Here is a 21,575-nt window from a genome sequence, read left to right as displayed (position 1 = left end):
CGACCGGCCGCCCACCACAGCCCAGGCTCGGGCGAGCCGCAGGACACACCACAGGCCCTACCCGGCCCGCCAGGATGCCCAGTCCGGCCCACCCAACCCCCCAGAGGCGATACCCCCAGCGCCCCCCAACACCGGAGCCCCACCGGAGGTAGCGTTCACAGCGCCACCCCCAAACCGCCAAACACCACGGACAAGCCACACGCCCCCAAGGCAGATCCGACCGCCACCAGGACAGCGGGAGCCGCGCCCACGCGCCCCCCGCATACCACCACGGCCGGCAAGGGAGCAACACCACGACGACCACAAGAGCACCGGACCCCACATAGAGCGGAGCACGGCCGCACCCACGAAGCACGCAGGCCAGAGGCGCCAGGGAGGGACAGAGAAGCAAGCACCGCACGACCGGGCCCGCGAGAGGAGCGGCCCCCCGCCCGGCGCCCAAGCAGATGCCCCCGCCCGCCCCGCCCCCCGCCACGCCACAGACCGGCCACCGCCCCACCCCCCGCCCATCCACCAACACGCCAAGGGGGAAACCCCGGAGGGAGGGAGACAACCGCCGGCCCGGAAGCAAGGACCAGCCTGACACCAGCAGGCAGCAGGGACCGCCCGCCAGCCCCCCGCCAGCCCGACCCCCAAGCCCCCGGCCAAAGCCACCCCCCGACCGCCCCACCCCGGAGCAAGCATCCTCCCGCCGATCCCGGGAAGCACCACGCAGATGGACACCACGCCGCCCGCCCCCACGCGCAACCCGCCCACGGCCCCCACACGCCCCACCCACCGAGCCACAGCGGCCCCGTCCCTGAGGGGAGAAAGCAAGGGATCCCCCCCCACCCCAGCACCACACCATATTCTACATTTTCAAATATATTTACATTTTGTTGCATAAATAAATAAACTTACTGGAAGCTAAATTCGATGTGACTTCAAATGTACTTGAATGATACAATAAAATACAACAAAATGCTAATCAAATCAAATGAAATAGCAGGTAGATCAGGTAAGCTTCCACCCACAAACAAACAACATGCTAATAAAGTCTCAATAAAATTCAGTCATTTTGTCTTTAAAAAAAGAACATTAGCAAAATTGCAAAAATGAACATTATATGCATATTTTTTATTTTCATATTTCATTTAAATGATAGACGTAAAAGAAGAAAAATGATGCATTCATGTTTTTTTTTGCTTTAGTTAAAAAAATCAATGATGAAAAATGTTTTGTTAGTGTTGCTTAGAAACGGAAAAAGAAATGAAGGAATGCTACACGGATGAAACAGCCTTCAGTAGGTTGGATGTGACGGCTGTTGCCAAGGCAACAAGACAGGCCAACCAAAAGGTATCGGTGGTCTTAAACGACCCGGATCGGACTCTGTAAGCCAAAGACTGATGATCCTGGTCGGGCGGGACGGTGGCTCTGCGGAGACGCTGATAATTGGGCTCTGTGGGCTTCACAGTGTCTGTCTGCTCTTCCGTTGGCTTGACTTGAAGTAGGCGGGTCACTTAGGAGAAACCAGCTCCCACTTAGCGTCCCACGCGTGGGAAACCTCCACTGTCCTCACGCCGCCTCTCAAATCTGCAACCGGGTTGGATTTACAGCATCAGTCAGACGCTCGTTCCCACTTTATTGCACGATATCGCCTATGCAGTATTTATGCTTTCACAACGGGACGATGTGATGGGGCATTTGGAATTCCACCACCGTGCTCGCGTTTGTCAGCCATGCAGATGAATTTTTCATCAGCTGCTTTTAAGGAATGAAATGAAAGAGCTGATCAATAAAGTCAAGCCAAAGCAGAACAAGAATTAACCTGACGAGCATAAAAAGAAGATATTTGCTGCCTTCCTCAAAGCGCTTGGAAGAAAACACTTTTTATTTTCCTAACCTAACCTTGGTTAGCATCATTAAGTGTCAGGGGTAGGGTTTAGGGGCTAGGAGAAAGGAGAAAGGATAGGAAGGAGTGGTTAGGGTTAGGAGGAGGAGGGTTAGGATAGGGTTAGCGGTTAGGGTTAAGTTAGGTTAGGTCCAACTCTAACCAAAACATACTCTAACCAAATCCATTTTTTCCCAGAAGGAATCATGGGTTAGGGTTCGTGTTAGAGTTAGGGGTTAGGGCAGGGGTCGGCAACCTTTAGCATCAAAAAAGCAGTTTTGTCATTTTTAAAAAATACTACCTGTTACAACCACAAAATTCAACTAGCCTACCTCCCTCTCCCTTGCTCAGCCAATCAGAAGCCAGAACACAGTCTTGATGCATTCACGGACTTGTGGCGAGTTGGATATTTCACATTGTTTTGAAAATGCACATGCCCCCCAGTTTGGTGTTCAAAAAAAAGAAATCACTGAGCTCGGCGAAGCGAGCCGCGACAAACAGGCAGACCAGCCGCATGCGGAGCCGCAGCCGTGGGTTGCCGACCCCTGGGTTAGGGTTGGGGTCCAGAAATCGTTTGCAGTTAGAGTTTTACACGCAGAAAACTATTGAAAAGACATATCGGGGGGGTCCAAACCTTCCTCTCAGGTGGTGAAAAAGCACATTATTAATATCAACTTTGCTCTTTTTTTCCCAAATATTCCAACTTTCTGAAATCATTTTGGTGAACGTTCTTTGGGTAATATTGCAACTTTATTCCCATAAACTTTTCCCCAAGCTCATTTTTCCAACGTCTTCTGTTTTGTTTTGTTTTTGTTTTGCTTTTCAAAGATCATGTATTCTATGCAAATAAAAGGACATTTTTGTTTATTCTCGTTAAGTTACGCGTTGTTTTTGTCATATTTTGACTTCATTCACTTAAAACTTTTTTCCATTTCTGCAGTTGTTGGTGTTTTTTTTTAATTTTCCAACCATTTCAACGTCCTTCTTGTAAGTTTTCTTCTCGTAGTTATGAATTTATTTCCCTAATAGTTTCACTTTATTTGCATATTTTTTTCCCAATGTAACTTTTAAAAAATGACAACTTTATTTGTTGCTTTGTTTGTTTTTTTTCTTAATTAAAAAAAAACAAACATGTTCTTATGTTGATATTCCAACTTTAAAATGATTATTATTTCCACTCGTAATAAATAGTACAACATTATTCTCATAAAATTACAGCTGTTTTTCCATTTCTGCTGTTGTTGGTTTTTATTTCCATAATATTTGGACTATTTTGACCACTTCCTGTTTCCACGTAGGAGCGAGCTAATAGGATGCTAGTAAGGATGTTTTGTGATAAAAAAATACAAGAAGAACACAGTTGGGCTCACGCAGTGCATTAATAATAATATGTATTCATAAAATGTGTGCAAACTTTTAACATAAACCAAAAAACCTGCTAACCGAGGTTCCACTGGACTTTCTATAACCAGAGACACAAATTCCAAAGGAAGAAGGTTTTTTGTAGCGTGCTGTTGTGTTGTCGGAAGGACTGGACTGACAGCACAACAGCACGCTACAAAAGACGCCAAAGCAGACTCCATCTGCTGGGGAGGCGGAGGTCCTTCGAGGTGCAGGGGGCTCTCCCGAACACCTTCTGTGACTCCGTGGTGGCCTCTGCTATCTTCTGTGGTGTGGTCTGCTGGGGGAGCGGCATCACAGCAGCTGACAGGAAGAGGCTGGACAAACTGATAAAGAAGGCCAGCTCTGTCCTGGGACGTCCTCTGGAGCAGGTGGGGGAGGTGGGCAGCCGAGACTCCCGCCCCCTCCATTGGGAGGAGCTCCATTAGTAACAGGCTGATACATCCAAAGAGTGTGAAGGAGAGGCGTCGCAGGTCTTTCCTTCCTGCAGCTCTCAGACAAAACAAAAAGTGCTCCGAAAATCCTGTACAATAACTGTGCAATAAACTGTGCGATAACCCTTGAATTTGCACTTTCTCTGCTCTTCTGTGTTTTCGTACTTTTTGTTTTTGCTGCTGTAAAGCTGCAATTTCCCCTAGTGGGACTAATAAAGGCTTATCTCATGTTATCTTATCTTAAAAAAGCAGCAAGAAAATGATTCTAAAAACCGAACGACGCATGAACGTGAAGTCCAATATGTTTTTTGGGACGTAACCAGTATCTTCAGGAAAAATGTGCCCAATTAGACAAGATTTCACCTCGACGTGTGTCACATGGTGATAAGTGTGTGTACCTGTTGCTGTTTGGCGATACCAATTAAAAAAAGTCGCCCACACGGCAGCCTCTCGGGGATTACGTCGCATAAAAATCAGGAAAAGTAAAAAAAAAAAAAGCCAAGGACATTTTCACTTCAAAGAAACAAAAACAACAGGACAGGACCTGAAAACAAGACATGTCCTGGGAAAACAGAGGCTCCACCCACCCAGGCTTTGTGCTCAAGATGCGACTCAACAAAACCTAAATTCTCCAAACAGAATTGAACAGCACTTCGACGGTGCTCATCAACATGCGGCGTGTTCATGCGCGAGTGTCAACTTGGTTACCATGGCGATACGGCTGCTTTAAAAGACGGCTACCTTTGCTGAACACGCAAGTCCGGCATTCCATTCAACACAGCGAGCTGACCCACTAAACAGAACACCCCCTTAAATGACACCCAAGCAATTTCTCAAAGGTTTTTCCAACGGCACGAGGCATTAAGGAAAGGAAACGTGGTTCATTTTCACATCCACGTTTTATTTTTGCATGAAAGGAAATTGTCTGCGTGTTCCTGAGGGCAAACCGCTCCGGCAGGTGAAGATTCCTCAGACAGAACCATCTCAAAGCAAACAATTCCCACGGCACCAGCTGGAAAAACAGCCAAGGTTTTCCCAATTGGAAAAAAACAAAACAACAAAGTCCCGATTTGGCAACATTCAAATCAACACAGCTTGGGAAGAAGATGGTGTAAATGGGTGGAGTAGATTTTCCACTGAATGTTTAAACACAAAGAAATCATCTCGTAACGCCAGGTGGCGTCAACGCACGGCATGACCTCGCCAGAATTTAGTAGCAAATCATACAAAAAGTTCAGGCTGGATGACGCAATCATCATCCGTGCGACTTCACACTCTTGCTGTGTTTTCATGGTCCACCTTTGGTGTCATCCTGCCAAGTCATACAGTGGAACCTCGCTCACATGACTCATCAACTTGGCTTAAATATGTTTCATATTGTTTGGAATGATGTTCTGCATTGTTCAGTTTTTCAAAGCGAACGATAAATTCGCAAAAATGACATTTATAATTGATGGCGCCACCCATGCTAGCTCTCCTGTTCAGCCTCATTTCCGGAAGGGATGCCATCGGGGTACTATCACCCAGGTAAACAAATATGGCGGTGCACGAGACAGAGGATGTTTACGGTGATTATAGCCAAGATTTGAGGATTGTGTCAAGAGTTTTCAAGGACGTAGAAACATTTGGAGATGAAATGGAGAACTTGCAGAACATGGACTTAGGCCTGAAGACAAAGAGATGAAGATTGGTCGCCTTCCAAACACAGAATGGTAAGTGGAAATGACTCGGGAGTGGCTCATCTTTCGGTTATGGTTTTAAATCAGCTTCTTAATGAGAGCAAAGGGGTCTTTAATGATTTAAATGGATTTATTTATCTTTCATCACCGTCACAGCCGCCGCCCTGGCCCCCCGCAGTAAACATCCATATTGCTGAAAAAAGATGTTGATATAACATGTATAATGCTTTACAGCCTTGTCGCTATCATGGAATAGTGTTTACAATGTTAACAAGACACAACGTATTGTGTTCTGCGGCAACTTTGACAGTGTTCTATCTTTCTTGTTTTGTGTACTGGCGGAATAGCATCCTTTTTCAAAATGCGTTTATAGCGTACTTTCCAGCCAAAGGCTTCTTGTAAAGGTGTTCCTTCATAGCAGTCACCAGTGAAACGATCACTGCAAAGAACAGAACTCGAGGTGGGCGTTCATCTGTCTCTCGTTCTCTGCACTTGCTTTGTTTTACAGCTTTCTCTTTCGGAAAAGAAAACAAACTTACAGTATCACTGGGACACGATGAACATCCAGCAGCAACACAACCTTTTGGCATGACTACTATTTTGATGAAAGCGACACCGAACCAAGTCGACCTTCTGCCACAAGAAGCGTTTGTTTGCTCTGCTTAGGCCGAAAGGTGTCACCCCGATGACATCACTTCTGGAATGAGGCTGAACTGCGAGAGCTAGCGCATCATGGCGGGCGCCATCTACCACAAACGTCAGTTATTTACCGTCAGCTTTAAAAAATGGAACTATGTAGAACATAATTACAAACAATATATAATCTATTTTAGAATCATGTCAGGGACCCTTTAACTCTCCAACCAAGTCTGTTCAACTTGTTTGGAGAAAATATGCATTAAATCAGGGGTGTCCAAACCTTTCCCAGTGAAGGTCGCATATTCATATTTGACATTTTGCCAAACAACCAATGTACTGTCACTTCCCGTGTATAAGCCGCAACTTCTTTGTCGCGCTTTGAACTAGGGGTGCACGTAACGTCTCCTGAGCTCACTTGTAAACATTCACTTACCACTTCCACATGGAATGGGAGGACAACTTCTTCTCACTCTATGATGTAAGACATGCCAAGGCTGACTTCATGACTTGATGCACTGTTAAGGTAATGTCATGTAAGCTAATGTCTCAATGTTTTGTGTCATTACTGCCACCTAGTGACCACAATACTGCACATCACTTGTATTTCCTTCTGTTTAGACTAAGAATAGACTGTAGTCTAGCACCAAACAGCCATCATTCATTCATTCATTTCTGAAAACCCGTGATACACCGATGGACGACTCCAATACGGTTTTGTTTTCCCGGGACACCCCAAAGTGTAATAAATGTCACTTGGTGTTGAAGTTGGAACAAATTGGACTGAGGTTCCACTGTGCTTGCACACGTCGTGCGACTCGCAGTGACTTATTCTCCGCTGCCTTTCCTGCGGTTTGTGGTTTGAATGTTGCACGGGTATCATACCACTGAAATGAAAATGAATGAGAAAGATGAATAAATATATTTAGATTATATTAACAGCGCTTTTAAAGGAAAGCTGCACTGTTTTTGGAATTTTGTCCATCATCCACAATCCTTCTCTCTTTTCCTTCTAAAGATATAAAAACCGATAAAGAAGCGGCAGCTCATGAATGCACATAATGGGACGCACTTATCCAGCCTATGAAAACACGTCCAAAAAGCTCCAAGAAGGTTTAGTGGTTTTCTATCCATGCTGTGAGCGTGTAGTACCAGGTACTTTCATGATAACATGTCATACTTGTAGTATTTTGGGAACTAGGGTGTAACAAGGATTTTTATAATCCTGAACGACCGACCCCAACAACGTGTTTATATGTCTTTTAAGTTGTTTTGCGTGAGAGGCAAAACTGCACACAAATGAATGTCACAAGGTGGCTGAAGTGCATTTGATAAGAGCTCGGTATGGATCTTTTGCATGGAAAAACACACTCGACAGCAAGGAGGGAGTGGGAGAGCGTGGAGGAACGTAGCGTGCAGAAGGTTACGCATCGCAGGGACATCTTAACGCGTGCACACGCCTGCACGTGCGCGCACACAGTTAAATTCCAAATGTGAAAATTGTAAATAGTTCATGGTGTTATATTTGTAAATTAATTGGTATTTTCATGAAAAACAACCATTTTTGTGTTGTGGTATAGTTGTTTAGATATTTGAGCTGTCACAAAAGTGTCAAAGTGAAAGTTATGCTATAAATGTATCTTTTCACAACAAGCTTGTTTTCTCCCTGTTTTAGTTGGGAACTGATATTTCCCTGAAACTTACCTATGTTCTCCTGCTGATTACTAAAGAATACATAGTACAATAACAAAACAATAATAATAACAATGTTGCTGTGGTTTGGCTCACATGCAGGTCACGTCATATAAATGGAGCGTTGTTGACGGTTTTCGGAGGTTTTCTCAGAAGGCTTTATAGTCGGGACAGGTGCGTCCCCTTACGTGCATTCTTAGCTGCCGCTTTTTAGCTGTTTTTGTATCTTTAGAACGCACAGAAAAGGGAAAGACGTGTCAAAACGTGCACTTTTCCTTTAAAGGATGGGCAGTGAAAGCAAAGTCTTTGCTGTGATGTGTCGCTTGGAAGTGTAACCCTCTGCAAGGAGTCGTCGTTAGCAGAATCCATCACAGAACTCCCAGCACGGAGCATCCAACGCAGCCTGCGGGCGTATTTCCCATCCTGCGTTGCTCCCTATTCAGCGCTCCACATATGGGATGATTTTGAAACGGATGGCAGCACCGCCCAGTGAACGAGCACCCTCGCCGTGATGCTTCTGCTCTTCCATGGATTTGTGCTTATTTTCACCAAAACACTCAAAGTGCAAAGTACGACAATACGGTAGCGTCATCGAAATAAGCAAATGGTTGGCGCGTCAATGAAAAGTGACTGACTGTCATAAATCACCAAAGAGACAAGAAAGCTTGCATAGCAAAGCAAAAGAAAAAATAAGCTAGAAAATATATTTACACATTTTGCAAGTCCTCTGAGTCCATTTTTCTTCCTTTGTGTGAATCGTCGTACAGCAAGTAGTGATAGAGAGTAGAAGTGGTCATACAGCATGTTTACACGTTTGAAGAAGGGGGTGGGCGCTATGAAGGAAACACTGGTGAGACTGGTGTCTGTGTCCTGTACACATTTACAGCTCCACATGTTCATTGGCATGTTGCTCTGACTTCATTCCGTCTCCTTCCCCAGCTTCCCCCGTCCATCCTTCCCGGTCACTCGCCAAGGGACCACCTCTCAAAGCACTTAGACACAAGGTGTCCCGGGACAGGCAGCAAATGCAGGCGAAGAAGCGTCAAAGGACTCTGAAAGACAAATAACACAAGCCGATACAGTGGAAAGTGCTGGGGAAGCCACATCTTTGCATCTGTGCATCTACACTTTTATAGAGCCCGTATTTGGGAAATGCCACGGTTGCAGTATGAAATAAGTACTGCGGCTGCAACCAACCATTACGTTCTTCCTTCATTCATCTCAAGCTTCTTATTTCGCTTAATCAAGTAATCGGTACAGAGTAGCTTTCCCTCCATCAAGGGCTCAACATTCTTTGTAGATTTACCATCATGGTAAACTAGAGTGAATGTGTGAGTTGAATGAACAGACTAAAGGGGGAAAAAACACAAATGAGCAGCAAATGCGTGAGTGTCGAAGCAGAAGAGGTTTCGCTTTTAACAGTAAAAAAAAACACAAGGTAAAACTAATCGGCTCCCAATCTGCTCCCAACAATGTGAGCCGGCTCTTGTCGTTCACTTCAAAGATCCGGCACTTAGAGCAGATTTGTTCGCCGATTCGTGTGAATGCACAAAGACATATATAATGATAAACATAACCATGTATCACTGAAGGATGGTTATGAACTCTGGGTAGCGACTGCAAGGTACAAGATGGCAGGTACAAGCGGCCGAAATTTGTTTTCCCCGTAGGGTGGCTGGGCCCTCCCTTAGAGGTAAGGTGAGAAGTACTGTCATCCGGGAGAAACTCGGAGCAGAACTGCTGGAGCCAGATAGGTGGCCCGGGTATCGGTAGGAGGCCTCTGGTAAGACCCAGGACACGTTGGAGAGACTATGTCCCTCAACTGGCCTGGGATCCGCCAGGAGCAGCTAGATGACGTAGCTGGGCAGAGGGAAGCCTCGCTACCCCCGTGATCCGACCTCGGATAAGCGGAAGAAGAAGATGGATGGATGGATCCTGAAGCAATCGATGGAAAATCGATGGATTTGCAATGGCCGACATCGCCGCCATCCATCTTCTCTGCCGCTTATCCTCACTAGGGTCGCGGATATGCTGGAGCCTATCCCAGCTGATTTCGGGCGAGAGGCGGGGTACAGGAAACCGGAGTACTCGGAGAAAAACCCAGGCACGCACGAGGAGAACATGCAAACACACCCAAGATGCCCAACGCAGATTCGAACCCAGATCTTCCCGATATCCTGACTGCGTGGCCAACATGCTAACCACTAGGCCAACATGCTAACCACCGTGCGGCTACGGAATCGCCACATTTCCTCTCAAATGCAAAGTTTATCCCCTGAGAGGCTTTTTTCCAGACCTCGTTTGTGGGCGAATTATTCTCGCGAGCGCGTGCTTTGCGTGTTCTGGTTTTTGTTGATGAAGTCTTGAAGAGTAGATGGTGACACCTTCAGTCCTGCCCTCTGCAGGTTGTTGCTGATGTCACCACCAGCTGTTTCTTTCCACCTCTCCCAATGTTTCTGTCATCACCTGCTGATGTTTTCCTCGCTCGCCTGTTCCACGTCTGTTACGTGCTTTCTTTTGTTTTCAGGACATTCCAGATGGTTGCACTGGCAGTGACTAATATTTGTTCTGTGGTTTTGACCTTCTTCCACCCCATGTTCACCATTGATTGTTGTTCACCCGCAGACGGCTCTCTGCACCGCTAACTGCAGCCTGTGCCTGTATAGACTGCATCCCATAGACATTCAGTACGATCTGCCGATTGACTAAGCGATACAAATCATTATGTTTGACTTCATTCGAATGCGAAGGACACACACATCCATAACATGTCAAGATGGTCCTCATGCGTAGCGACACTTACAGTGATCCCTTTTCTCTGTGCTGTTTGTGAGAAGTTTGCCGTTGTGGGAGGCTTCTGTGCCAGGTCTGTTGTGGGACGCCTGACTCAACGTGGCCCTGTTGGGTGCTGGCGTGGCGCCCCAGGAAGTCATATGCTGCCGCTCCAGCGTGGAAACAGTCACCATGCACTCCTCAGAGTGATCCGAGGCCGTGCTCGCCCACGAGCTGTTCATGCGGGACCCGCTGCTGTGAAGGCTCTTCACTGCGGGTGCGTGGGCTGCCGAGTGGGTGGCAAAGGAGATGTTCATCAAATGACACCAATCGTGGACGCTTTCTTATTGATGAGAGAAATCGGATGGACGGGTGATAAAAATGCATACATCTCCTGGAAAAGGTCCCAATCCGACACAACTTACCTTCCGTGTTGTTGTCTTTTCTTCTGGGCAGCGTTCCGATCTTACCCGTCTGGGGTTTGAGACCAGCTAGTTGCGCCCTCTTGTGGCCAAGGCTGTGCGTATTCTGCGGGCCACGATCTGCTGTGCCAGAGCTGTCCGAGCGACACGACGGGGAGCCTTTACCTGCAGTTGGCCGGAGAAGAACCACCGGAGTAAAAATGAAGAATGCAACCACGGAGTGCAGCAAGTTGCAAAGCAGTAGTAACATTTCAAACACAGCTAAAAAAGTGACTTAAACGTTTGGATAGGACACGTTCCGTGAACCCCCAGGGATCCTCTATTCCAGGGGTGTCCAAACCTTTTTCAGTGGGGGCCTCATAGTGAAAAATGACAGGATGCAACTTTGCTCTTTTTGTTTTAATATTCCAAATATTTCAACTTTCTTCTTAAATAATCTTCATACATTTTCCTCTTGTAATATTATGACTTTATTTTCATAATATTACAACTTTTTCTCCAACCTCATTTTCCGAAAAATATTATTTTGTTTTTTTTCTTTCTCACAATACTACGACTTAAGACAAAAAACGTCTTCAATATTTCAACTCTATGCTAATAAGATGACGTTGCGAGTTTCTTCTGGTATGACTTTTTTTCTCATTAGAATACGACTTTCTCTGCTTAGTATTTTGACTTTATTCTCATAAAATTACAATTTCATATTTCTTAAATATTCTTTTCATAATATTTTGACTTTATTCCAATAATATTATAACTTTTTCCCCAATCTAATTTTCAAAAAAATATTTGTATTAATTTATAATAAATTTTATTTTGTTTGTTTCACATAACATTACAACTTCAAAAAAAAAGAAATTCTTTAATGGTTGTTTAAGCAACTCTATGCTAACAAAATGACATTATTTTCCTTCCTAATATTTCAAGTCTATTCTCGAAAAAATGCTAGTCTTTTTCTCGTAACAATACAACTTTTTTCTCTTAACATTTTGACTTTATTCTCGTAGAATTGCGGCTGTCTCCTTGTAAATTTTCTTCTCATAATTCTAACTTTATTCCCATAATATTTTGACTTTATTCTCATGGCATTATAAATGTTTTTCCACACTGTAATTTTCCAAAAATTACATATTTATTCATTGTTTTGTTTGTTTCTCATAATATTACGACTTAAAAAAAAATCTTTAATATTGCAATTTCATGCTACTAAAATGACCTAATATTACGCATTATTCTCATAAAATTACAATATTTTCTTGCAAATTTACAATTTTTTTGTCTTAATAGTTTGACTTCATTCTTATTGATTTAAAAAAAAAAAAATTTTTCTTGATACATAATATTTTTAGAATGTGCGCTGGGACAATAAAACACAGTCGTGGGCCGCAAATAGAACCCGGGCCGCACTTTGGACATCCTTGTTCTATTCTATGTATATTTTGAAATTGGACGCGTAGGTTATTGAGGTGTTTGTTTATCTTTTGTTCCACATATAATATCGACCAAGTACAGGAACTTTGGAACTCCAATAACACTCGTTACCGTTTGTGTCCTTTGCCATCACAGGCGCTAATTAGCGTGGGATGTTTTGTTTCTAACTCACAGCGGCTGCAAAGCAACAAGCTAGGCTATAGTTGCGGGGCCAAATGCCTCCACGTGAATATAAGTGTATCACGTTAAGGACGTATTGAGATTTAAACATCACGCGGTGTCCAATCATCACCACTGTTATCACCGACCTGAACGTTTCATGAGTGTAATGCTTTATTTGCCACAATTTTTCATGAACGTAACATTGCACGGTTATCTTTTGACATGTTTTCATGACGTGACGGTGATTGAAGGCAAGTTTTGAGTGCACCTCTTCTTGAAATTTGGACTCCCCAGCAGGTTCAGAGAATGTGTCATACTGTGCAAACATAGAAGACGCAAACTAATAAACCCACAATGGCAAAAAAGTACTTTGATAACGCAAGAAGACGATAAAGAAGATAATAAGGGGGAGGAAAATGGCTGCGGTAGCATGATGGTATCCTCTGTGGACGTGCTGCCAGCATGCTGCCTTTGTTCACAACAACACACTGACTCACAATATGCGACCGCCAAACAAAAGATCATTCAACGTTTGCATTGCTAATGTTTGCCAATATTTTCAGACCCACTGACCTGTGTTTTGCCCCGCGGTGGCACATTAAGTGATGATGCGCACGTGTCTCCATTAGCTTATCAAACAGCCTCGTCTAAAAATGGTGTATTTTAGTCCCTGTGGGAAACGCTGCCATGTTTCCCTCTAAAGAAACGAAGCCTATTTATAAATGCATTCTTTCTTGAATTCAAGACATGACACTTTTCAGTGGCGCTTTACAGTTTTGATATACTATGTTCTGCTTTTGATGCTTTGCCAGAATAACTTGAAGGGAATTTGAACAGCCTGGCTGATGAGGAGTTTGACAAGCACTATTTACAGTGACACAAAAGAACCTGATTTAAATGTCAATATTTTAAAATGATGAACGCGTGTGTGTAAATTGCATCCCACTTCTGACACCAAAAAATTGTATCTTGAAACTCTTGACTGCGTTGTTGTTTTACCACGTTATTCCGCACCTGAGACCTCGAGATTGTCCAGTGTGTGTCCAGGGGAGTAGTCAAAGCCGCATAAATTCTTCGACACCACAGCGTATCGTTCTTCCTCCTCATCTTCAGAGAGGCGAGTGTCTCCCAAATCGGAGCCCAGCGTAGAAGACATGAAGTCCATGGGAGGCATGGCGGTGTTGGCCGTGCTTGAATTGCTCTTCATGTGCCTGATACAGTGTGCACATACAGATGATATCAACAGCCAGCACAAGATTTCAATCAATGATGCTGTTAGACCTTAAAGAGACAGTTAAATCACATCTTTTGGAACCAAAACACCATCGCCAGCGAGCACATGTTCCCAATAGTGGTTTAAAAGAACAGAATGTACTGTACCACATACAATGATGAGGTATGTGGTCCCTTTAATGCAAAAACAAGACACCAAATGCAGGACGGGTGCATATCCACGATGTGTGCAGAGACTTAACTGATTACATCCTCCGTGCTGATGTGTCTTGTGCAAACAATTGGGTCCTAAATGGACTGGATAAAGGATATCTGGATGGGCAAAGACTGTCACCAACATGTCTATTATCTCTTCCGCAGCTGTCCTGCATGACGGCTCACATCCTACCATCAGTGCATGCTTAATTACCACCTCTATTTACTGATGTCAGAAGAGTTGACTAGCCTAAACCCACTTATTAGCACCCAACATAGGTCGGTGCCGACGCGTCTCCTTTTCCCCGGCTCCGTTAGATGAATTATCATTGGATATGTGTTTTTCAAGCTCTAGATTTCAGCTAAAATACGCTAATCACAGGCTTAAAAGACGGCACTGATGTACAAAACTCAAGGGAAATGATTCATTCAGTCTTCAGCACGGGTGAAATGGAGCCTATCCCAGGACTGGCTGCCAGTCAATATATGCAAACCACTCACACTCATACCAATGGACATTTAAGATCTCCAATTAACCAAACTTGCATGAAAACCTGTTAGTACAGCTTTGTCTCCCTGAGAGGAACCCGGAGAAAACCAGAGAAAACCCCCGCACGCACGGGCAGAACATGCAAACTCCACACAGAGATGCCCAATGCAGATTCAAACACAGATCTTCCCGATCTCCTGACTGTGTGGCCAACATGCTAACCACTAGGCCACGAGGGGTGTATTCATTTTTTTTCAATCAATTGTTTTGGAGGTTCTAAAAGGACTCATAGCATAGCATTGCACCCCTGAGAAGATATAATGCTCAATGAAATGTGAGGGGTTTACTCACTTTTGTTAATCAATCATTTCGGGGGTTTAAGGACCCCCAAAGGGGGAAATTAAATTGTAGAATGACTCAAATAGTATAGTATTGTCCCCCTGAGCAAACATAATAAAATGCCTGCTGAAATGTGAGGTGTGTGCTCACAAACAGTCTATTGTTTCGGGGATTTGAGTCAGTATTGAATAAGAGTGTCTTACAAACTAGGCCAAAAAAACGGGACAGGGATTAAAAAATCAGCATACAATGAAAGCTCAAGAATGGGCCGTTGATGGAGAACTTGCATACACATCATCTGTTCTGATCCTTATGTTGATGAATGTTCTGTCAGGAAGATATGTGGCGTCACGATCATGTGGTGGGAGCCTCATGTACAGTAAATGGATGAACAATAAAGTAAGGAACACGCCCCTTCGCTCTCATCGCCAGGCTATGTGTGAGTATGATTTCATATTCCACAATGGCTGCATATCAGATGATATGAGAAATTCTTACCAGGCTTGTTTGGCTACTTCGTACTGGTAAGCCCTGGTCAGCTCATCCAAATGGGCCTGCAGAATAGACTGCATTTCCTCATGGTGGGCGGAGCTGAGCGAGGACGATGAAGGCTGCTTGTAAGGACCTGCTGCTGTTGCCGGCGAGGACGTTCTTCCTCTTAGAGGAGGAGTGGGACCCCTCTCATCTTCTACATCATCGTCCAAACTCTGGTGGTGGTAGGACTGAAGCGAGAGAGGCGGGGCCCAACTGTTGTTGTCATATCTGAAATGTGGACATATGTACTTGAACATGTGCTGCCTGGGGTGGGGGTCGGTGGGTTGGTGGGGGACGGGAGGGTTGTTGTTTTTTGGCGACACCCAGTGGCTGCAATAATTCATTGAGTTGATCGTGGAACGCAGTTAGTAGTTTTTGTCACTTCCTCCAGCTTTATACACCCGAGTTTTTGTGTGATTGATGCTAGTGATGTGTGATACCACTGATTTTATTTCCGGTCCGATGCCGGATAAAATTCAGGCTGGTATTGGACATACTGATCCGATTCGGCTAGAAAATCAGCATATCACGCACGCTCCCTCCGTACGTTTGTTGCACGTAGACCAGCCGTAGGAACCCGCACGACCGGTTGTGACCTAGGCTTAATACGCCTGTGAGACTATACGTCTGTAAGTAATGTGCAACTATGATCATATGATACCTGAATGGATTGAGAAGTGTGTCTAATTAGGACACTTGTAGAATTGTAGCTGCTGCGTGAGCCACTGACTAACTAAACACACACGTATCATTTCCAGTCAATTTTATGAATATAAGAATGAAGTTTTGGTGTTAAAATAATACGCCGGGATCAGATTTTAAAGTTTTAAAAGTGTCTTCTTGCAGAACATCCTGACATTTATTACAGGTTTTATTGTACTCATATACTTGCAAAAATGTGTTCTCTTGTGAATTTAATGATGCCATGACACTCCTAAAAAATGCTCACTCTGCCGATAGTCCGATCATAAATACAGCGAAATGCCACATATGGTCCCAGTTTATTCCTGCCAAAATACAAGAGTTTTTCTCATTAGAATACGACCTTTCTCTCTCAATGTTTTGACTTTGTTCTCGTGAAATGACAGCTGGGTTTTTTCCATTTCTGCTGTTGTTTTACATTTTCCACATATCATTTTATTTTCATTATATTTTGACATTATTCTTGAAACAAAAATGTCAACTTTATTCTTTGTTTTGTTTGCTTCTCATATTACAACTTAAAAAAATGTTTTTTTCTCTAATATTTCAGCTTTATGCTATTAAATTCTATTATTTGTTATCCTTATATTACTTGTAATATTCACTTGTTTATTGTTATAAAACGTTTTTTGTCATTAGAATGTGACTTTTTTCTCTTAATATTTTGACTTTCTTGGAAAATTACTGCTGTATTTTCCTGCTGTCTTTTTTCATTATCCAACTATTTCAAATTTCTTCTTGTCAATAGTATCAGTTTTTTTTTCCATTTCTGTTTCTCATAATTATGACTTTATTGCCTGAACTCATTCAATCCCAGCCATTTTTCAAAAGACAACCCCTTCAGTAGCGGCCATTTTAGACCATTAGACTCCTGTCTGTCATCAGAAAAAAAAAGTTTCTTTCTACCTTTTTCCGTTCTTTAGTAATTAGCAGTAGAACATAGGTAAGTTTCAGGAAAATATCAGCTCCTGACTAAAAAAGAGAGAAAACCAGATTTTTGTGAAAAGATACATTGTGTAAGTGCAACTTTCACTTTGGCACAATTTTTTTTGCTGACAGCTCAAATGTCTAAACAACACAAAAAGGGTTGTTTTAAATCAAAACAACCATTTATTTACAAATAAAACCCCATCAACTATTTGAAATGTTTTGACTTTGTTCTCATCAAATTACAGCTGTTTTTCTTAAATTTCTGCTGTTGTTATGTTTGAAAATTTCCACTCATGATTATGACTCTATTCCTATAATATTTAGACTTTATTCTCATGAGATTAGGACTTTTTTTCTCTTCATATTTTGACTTTATTCTCATAGAATTACAGCAGTTTTTTCCAATTCTGCCTTTTTTTTGTTATTAATTTGTTATTAACACATTTTGTTATTAACATATTTATGTTCTTTGTTCTATTGTTATACATTTTTATATTTGTTTTTTATTATAATTTTTGTTGTTATTTGTTAGAATTTTTGTTATTTTGATATTGTTATTATTTTTATTATTTTTTACCTTTTTAATTGTGGTTTGTTATTATTTTTCTATTAGTCTATTTGTACATTTTTGTTACTATTTTTTAACTGTGTTTTTTATTATTATATTTTTTAAAATTATTTTTTAAATCATTTCTTATTTTGTGTTTTTGCCTTCCGTAAAATAGGTACTTTGTTTTTAGCGGCTCTGGACGACAAGGATCCTGAAATGAAGTCACAAAGAGATGCTGCATGACCGCCGTCGCGGTGTGCTTGTGCGTGTGAGGAGACGCGATGCCACATGAACGTATCTTACCCTCCTCCGTGGCTTTCCTGAGGGTAGCGGTCAAGGTCAACCTCAGTACCAGGCAGAGGGTGCATGGGTGGTGGAGGCAGGGGCATGTTAGCCCAACATGTCCCATTCGATTTAGAGCTCTTTGTTCCACCCTTCACCTTCTTTTTCTTCCCGAGCTTTGCACCTGGGGGTGGGGAAGAAGAGATGGAAGTTTAGTAAAGAACAAATCCCCAATTTCGCCCTACATTTTCACCACCAACCTGCTTTTCATTCACGCGCTGATGGCATATGATGACTTCAAAATGTTCTATTTCTTAAATAGGCATCAAAACCCGAGGCAAACCAGCCTCTTCTACGTTATCGCGGCTCGTCGTGACATTTAGCTGCGAACAAGGCTTATTGTGAACGCTACAAAAGCACCGTCATTCTACTGACAATGTCGAGTATATTCCGTGTATACACGCTGCCTTGATAACTCATAACGCTGATGGATTTTCCGCCATCGCTAATCAAGTCAAGCCAAAGAAATGCGTCATGATTGTGTGACATTTCTGGGCTAGATGAGCTCCCAGGGTAGAGCTCTGATGAAGACCAACAGTCATTAAGAGCATTATCCGAAGGGGTCATTTGCAGTGAGTTTGTAAATAAATACGCTCTTTTCCATTTTGCATGAAGACCACATCTGAAAAAATGTCTCACTCAGGGGTGTCCAAAGTGTGGCTCAGGGGCCATTTGCAGAACGCAGCTGGGTTTTTTTTATTGGCCCGCGGCACATTCGAAAAATATGATTTCACACACAAACCAAAAAAAACAACAAAAATGGAAAAATCAGCATTAATTTTACAAGAATAAAGTCCAAATATTAAGAGAAAAAAGTTGCAATCTGACAAGAAAAAGCTTGATTTTATGAGTATAACGTCGTAATATTATGAGGAAAAAAAACATAATTTTAACAGCATTGAGTTAAAATATGAAGGAACAAAATCTTTTAAAGTCAGACTATGATGAGAAACACAAAAAACAACAAATTAAGTTGTACTGTTTAGAAAATGAGGCTGCGGAGAAAGTTATTATGTTAGAAGTCATAATGTTACGAGAATAAAGCCAACATATTTTACCAGAATAAAGTCAAAATATTAAGAGAAAAAAGTTCTAATCTAATGAGAAAAAATGTCGCCATTTTACAAGAAGAAACTTTAAAAAAAAACTATGAAAGAAAAATAATATCATTTTCATAGCATGAAGTCGAAATATCAAAGAAAAAATACTTTGAAGTTGTAATATTGTGAGGAACAAACAAAACAACATAAAGTTGTCATTTTTGTAAAATTAGGTTGCGGGAAAAGTCATAATGTTACGAGAATGCAGTCAGAAAATGATGGGAATAAAGTCATCAAGTCATGATTTTGTTGAAATATCTGGAAAATGCAAAACAAAACAAATCTGAAATAGAAAAAGCAAAAGTCATAATTTTACAAGAATAAACTCATAATATCATGAGGGAAAATGTCATTTTAGTAGCTTAAAGTTGAAATATTTGACAAAAAATGCATTATTTTCTCAAGTCGTAATATGAGAAACAAAACAAAGAATAAAGTTGGAATTTGTGGAAAATTCCGTTGTGGAAAAAGTTGTAATCTTACAAGAATAAAGTCAAAATATTATGAGGATAAAATTATAATTACAAGTAGAAAATTTAAAACAAAATAACAGCAGAAGTGGAAAACAAAACAGCTGTAATTTTTCCCAAAAAAGTCAAAAAATTAAGTTTTAGTTGCATGAAGTTGAAATAGTAGAGAGTGTATTTATTTTGTATATTTATTTAAAGTCGTAACATTACAACAAAAAACTAAGAATACAGTTGTTTCGAAAATGAGGTTGTGGAAAAAGTTATAATGTTGCAAGAAAAAAAGTTCAAATATTATGGGAATAATGTCATCATTATGAGACGCAGAAATGGAAAAAACCCTGTTGTAACTGTACGAGAATAAAGTCAAAATATTATGAGAAAAAATATTTTACAAGAATAAACTAGTAATATTATCATGAAAAATAATATAACATTTTAGTAGCTGTAAGTTGAAATATTAGACAAAAAATGTTATTCCTTAAAGTCATAATGTGAGGAACAAAATAAACAAAAAATAAAGTTGAACTTTTTTGTTACAAGAATAAAGTCATAACTATGAGTAGAAAATGTAAAACAAACAAAAAAAAAAACAATAGTGTGATTTTGCGAGAACAAAGTCAAAACCTTGAGAAAAATGTCGTATTCTACTAAGAAAAGTGTTGATAAAAAATAACAGAATATTAGTCAATATTAGAAAAATAAGATTTAATAAGTCTTAATAAAAGGATAAGTCCTAATATTATGAGAAAGAAACAATACAACGAATAAAGCTGTCATTTTGGGGTAAAAAGCTATGATATCAACAGAATAAAGTCACGATATTGTGAGCCTGCAGGCGTAATGATAAGAAGGAAATGTCTGAGCATATCTACATGCGCTGCTTTACTAAATATCAAAGAGGCAAAGTTGCATTTTTTTCTTTTTTCACGAAGAAAAAGTACAGCACCCCGCGCTGTGCTGTATGTTTGCCCACACACACACGCACACACACGGTGGCGGAGCCAGAGGTTCTTCATTGGGGTGGCCAAGGCGAGACCATGACTCACTGTGGTGGCAATAAGTTGACACCTGAAAGGCTTAAGGAGATTCTCATTCATCCAGCTGCGTGTCTTCTCAGGGCATTCAATCCATCTCAAATGGAATGTTCAGGTTGTCTTGGAAAACTTTTCGCCTCCAATCTGGGCAGGCTTCATCAGTTCATGCTCAAAGACTAGGTGGGACGCACACCAGTCAGACTAAATAGGACAGCTCTCGTCTGAGAGCTTGGTGCAAGATCCAATCTATTTATCCTCTAAAGGAGGAGGCAGGTCCAGACAGGAATGGTTGGCTTCAGTGGTGTCAGATGACGATGGTTAGGACACAGTGGAGTGGGGCCTCTTCCCGCCACGATGGTGGTTTGGGTTTATTTCTTATGGGCTAAATGAGTGTTTTGAGTGTTTGAGGAAGGGATGAAAGAACAGCATTGTACGTGGGCCAAAGTTGGTGTCAGAGACCACCTCCCCTCTTTTTGGAGTAACCATCTCTGATGGGATGCTAGCAAAGGTGATACCACACAAACGATAGATATCTTGTACCAAGCTCTCAGACTTGGGCTGTCCTATCTAGTCTGACTGGTGTGTGTCCCACCTAGTCTTTGAGCATGAACTGATGAAGCCTGCTCAGATGAGAGGAGAAACGTCTTCTAAGACAACCTGAACAGTCCAGTTGCGGTCGATTGACTGCCCCGATGATACCTGAAATGTCTCGATGGCTAGTGGGGTGGCTGGAGAGTGACCAATGGTGGCCACGCCCAACACTGGCCACCATGGAGCTTCGGCACTGCACACACACGCCCACACACGCCCACACACGCCCACACACGCACAAATGCGTACCGGTGGCAGGGCGTCTATCCGTTAGCGAGTAGCCCAGGTTGGCTATTTCCTGCTGTGCCTGCAGAGAGGCCTTCCAGCGGGGATCTGGCCTGTCTACAGCGAGCTCGTGGAAGCTGTTGGACTGGAGTATCTGGGTGGTGGCGTAGGGGGTGGGCTGGCTGTCTTGCACGGGGCTGCCGTAGCCTCCCTTGCCCATGAAGTCGATACTGCTGTAGATGGCACCGTCTGACAGCATGGTGCCCGTCTTCTCCACCGCCGCCGCCGGTAATACATCTGCGACAAGGAAATGGGGGGGGAGGCACAAGCATCACCCGCAG

General features: G+C 42.4%; 1 protein-coding gene across 2 annotated transcripts in view; it reads right to left on the bottom strand.

Annotated features, from left to right (window-relative positions):
* Nucleotides 1-3,542: 3,542 nt before the first annotated feature.
* Nucleotides 3,543-21,575, bottom strand: part of LOC129168729 (roundabout homolog 2-like) — a 147,885-nt gene continuing 129,852 nt past the window's right edge. The window contains exons 23-29 of one of the 2 annotated variants that reach the window (XM_054754333.1): nt 21,259-21,531; nt 17,776-17,938; nt 15,255-15,518; nt 13,514-13,710; nt 10,910-11,071; nt 10,516-10,770; nt 3,543-8,764 (exon numbers count right to left, since the gene is read on the bottom strand). In XM_054754333.1, coding sequence (XP_054610308.1) covers nt 8,763-8,764; nt 10,516-10,770; nt 10,910-11,071; nt 13,514-13,710; nt 15,255-15,518; nt 17,776-17,938; nt 21,259-21,531 — 1,316 coding nt within the window. In that variant the 3' untranslated portion in view covers nt 3,543-8,762. The remainder of the gene's footprint in view (nt 8,765-10,515; nt 10,771-10,909; nt 11,072-13,513; nt 13,711-15,254; nt 15,519-17,775; nt 17,939-21,258; nt 21,532-21,575) is intronic. The other variant, XM_054754334.1, reaches the window with a different exon arrangement.

Source organism: Dunckerocampus dactyliophorus, chromosome 16, assembly GCF_027744805.1.
Source record: "Dunckerocampus dactyliophorus isolate RoL2022-P2 chromosome 16, RoL_Ddac_1.1, whole genome shotgun sequence".
NCBI classification, from domain to species: Eukaryota; Metazoa; Chordata; class Actinopteri; order Syngnathiformes; family Syngnathidae; genus Dunckerocampus; species Dunckerocampus dactyliophorus.
This window is presented reverse-complemented; position numbering and strand designations above follow the sequence as displayed.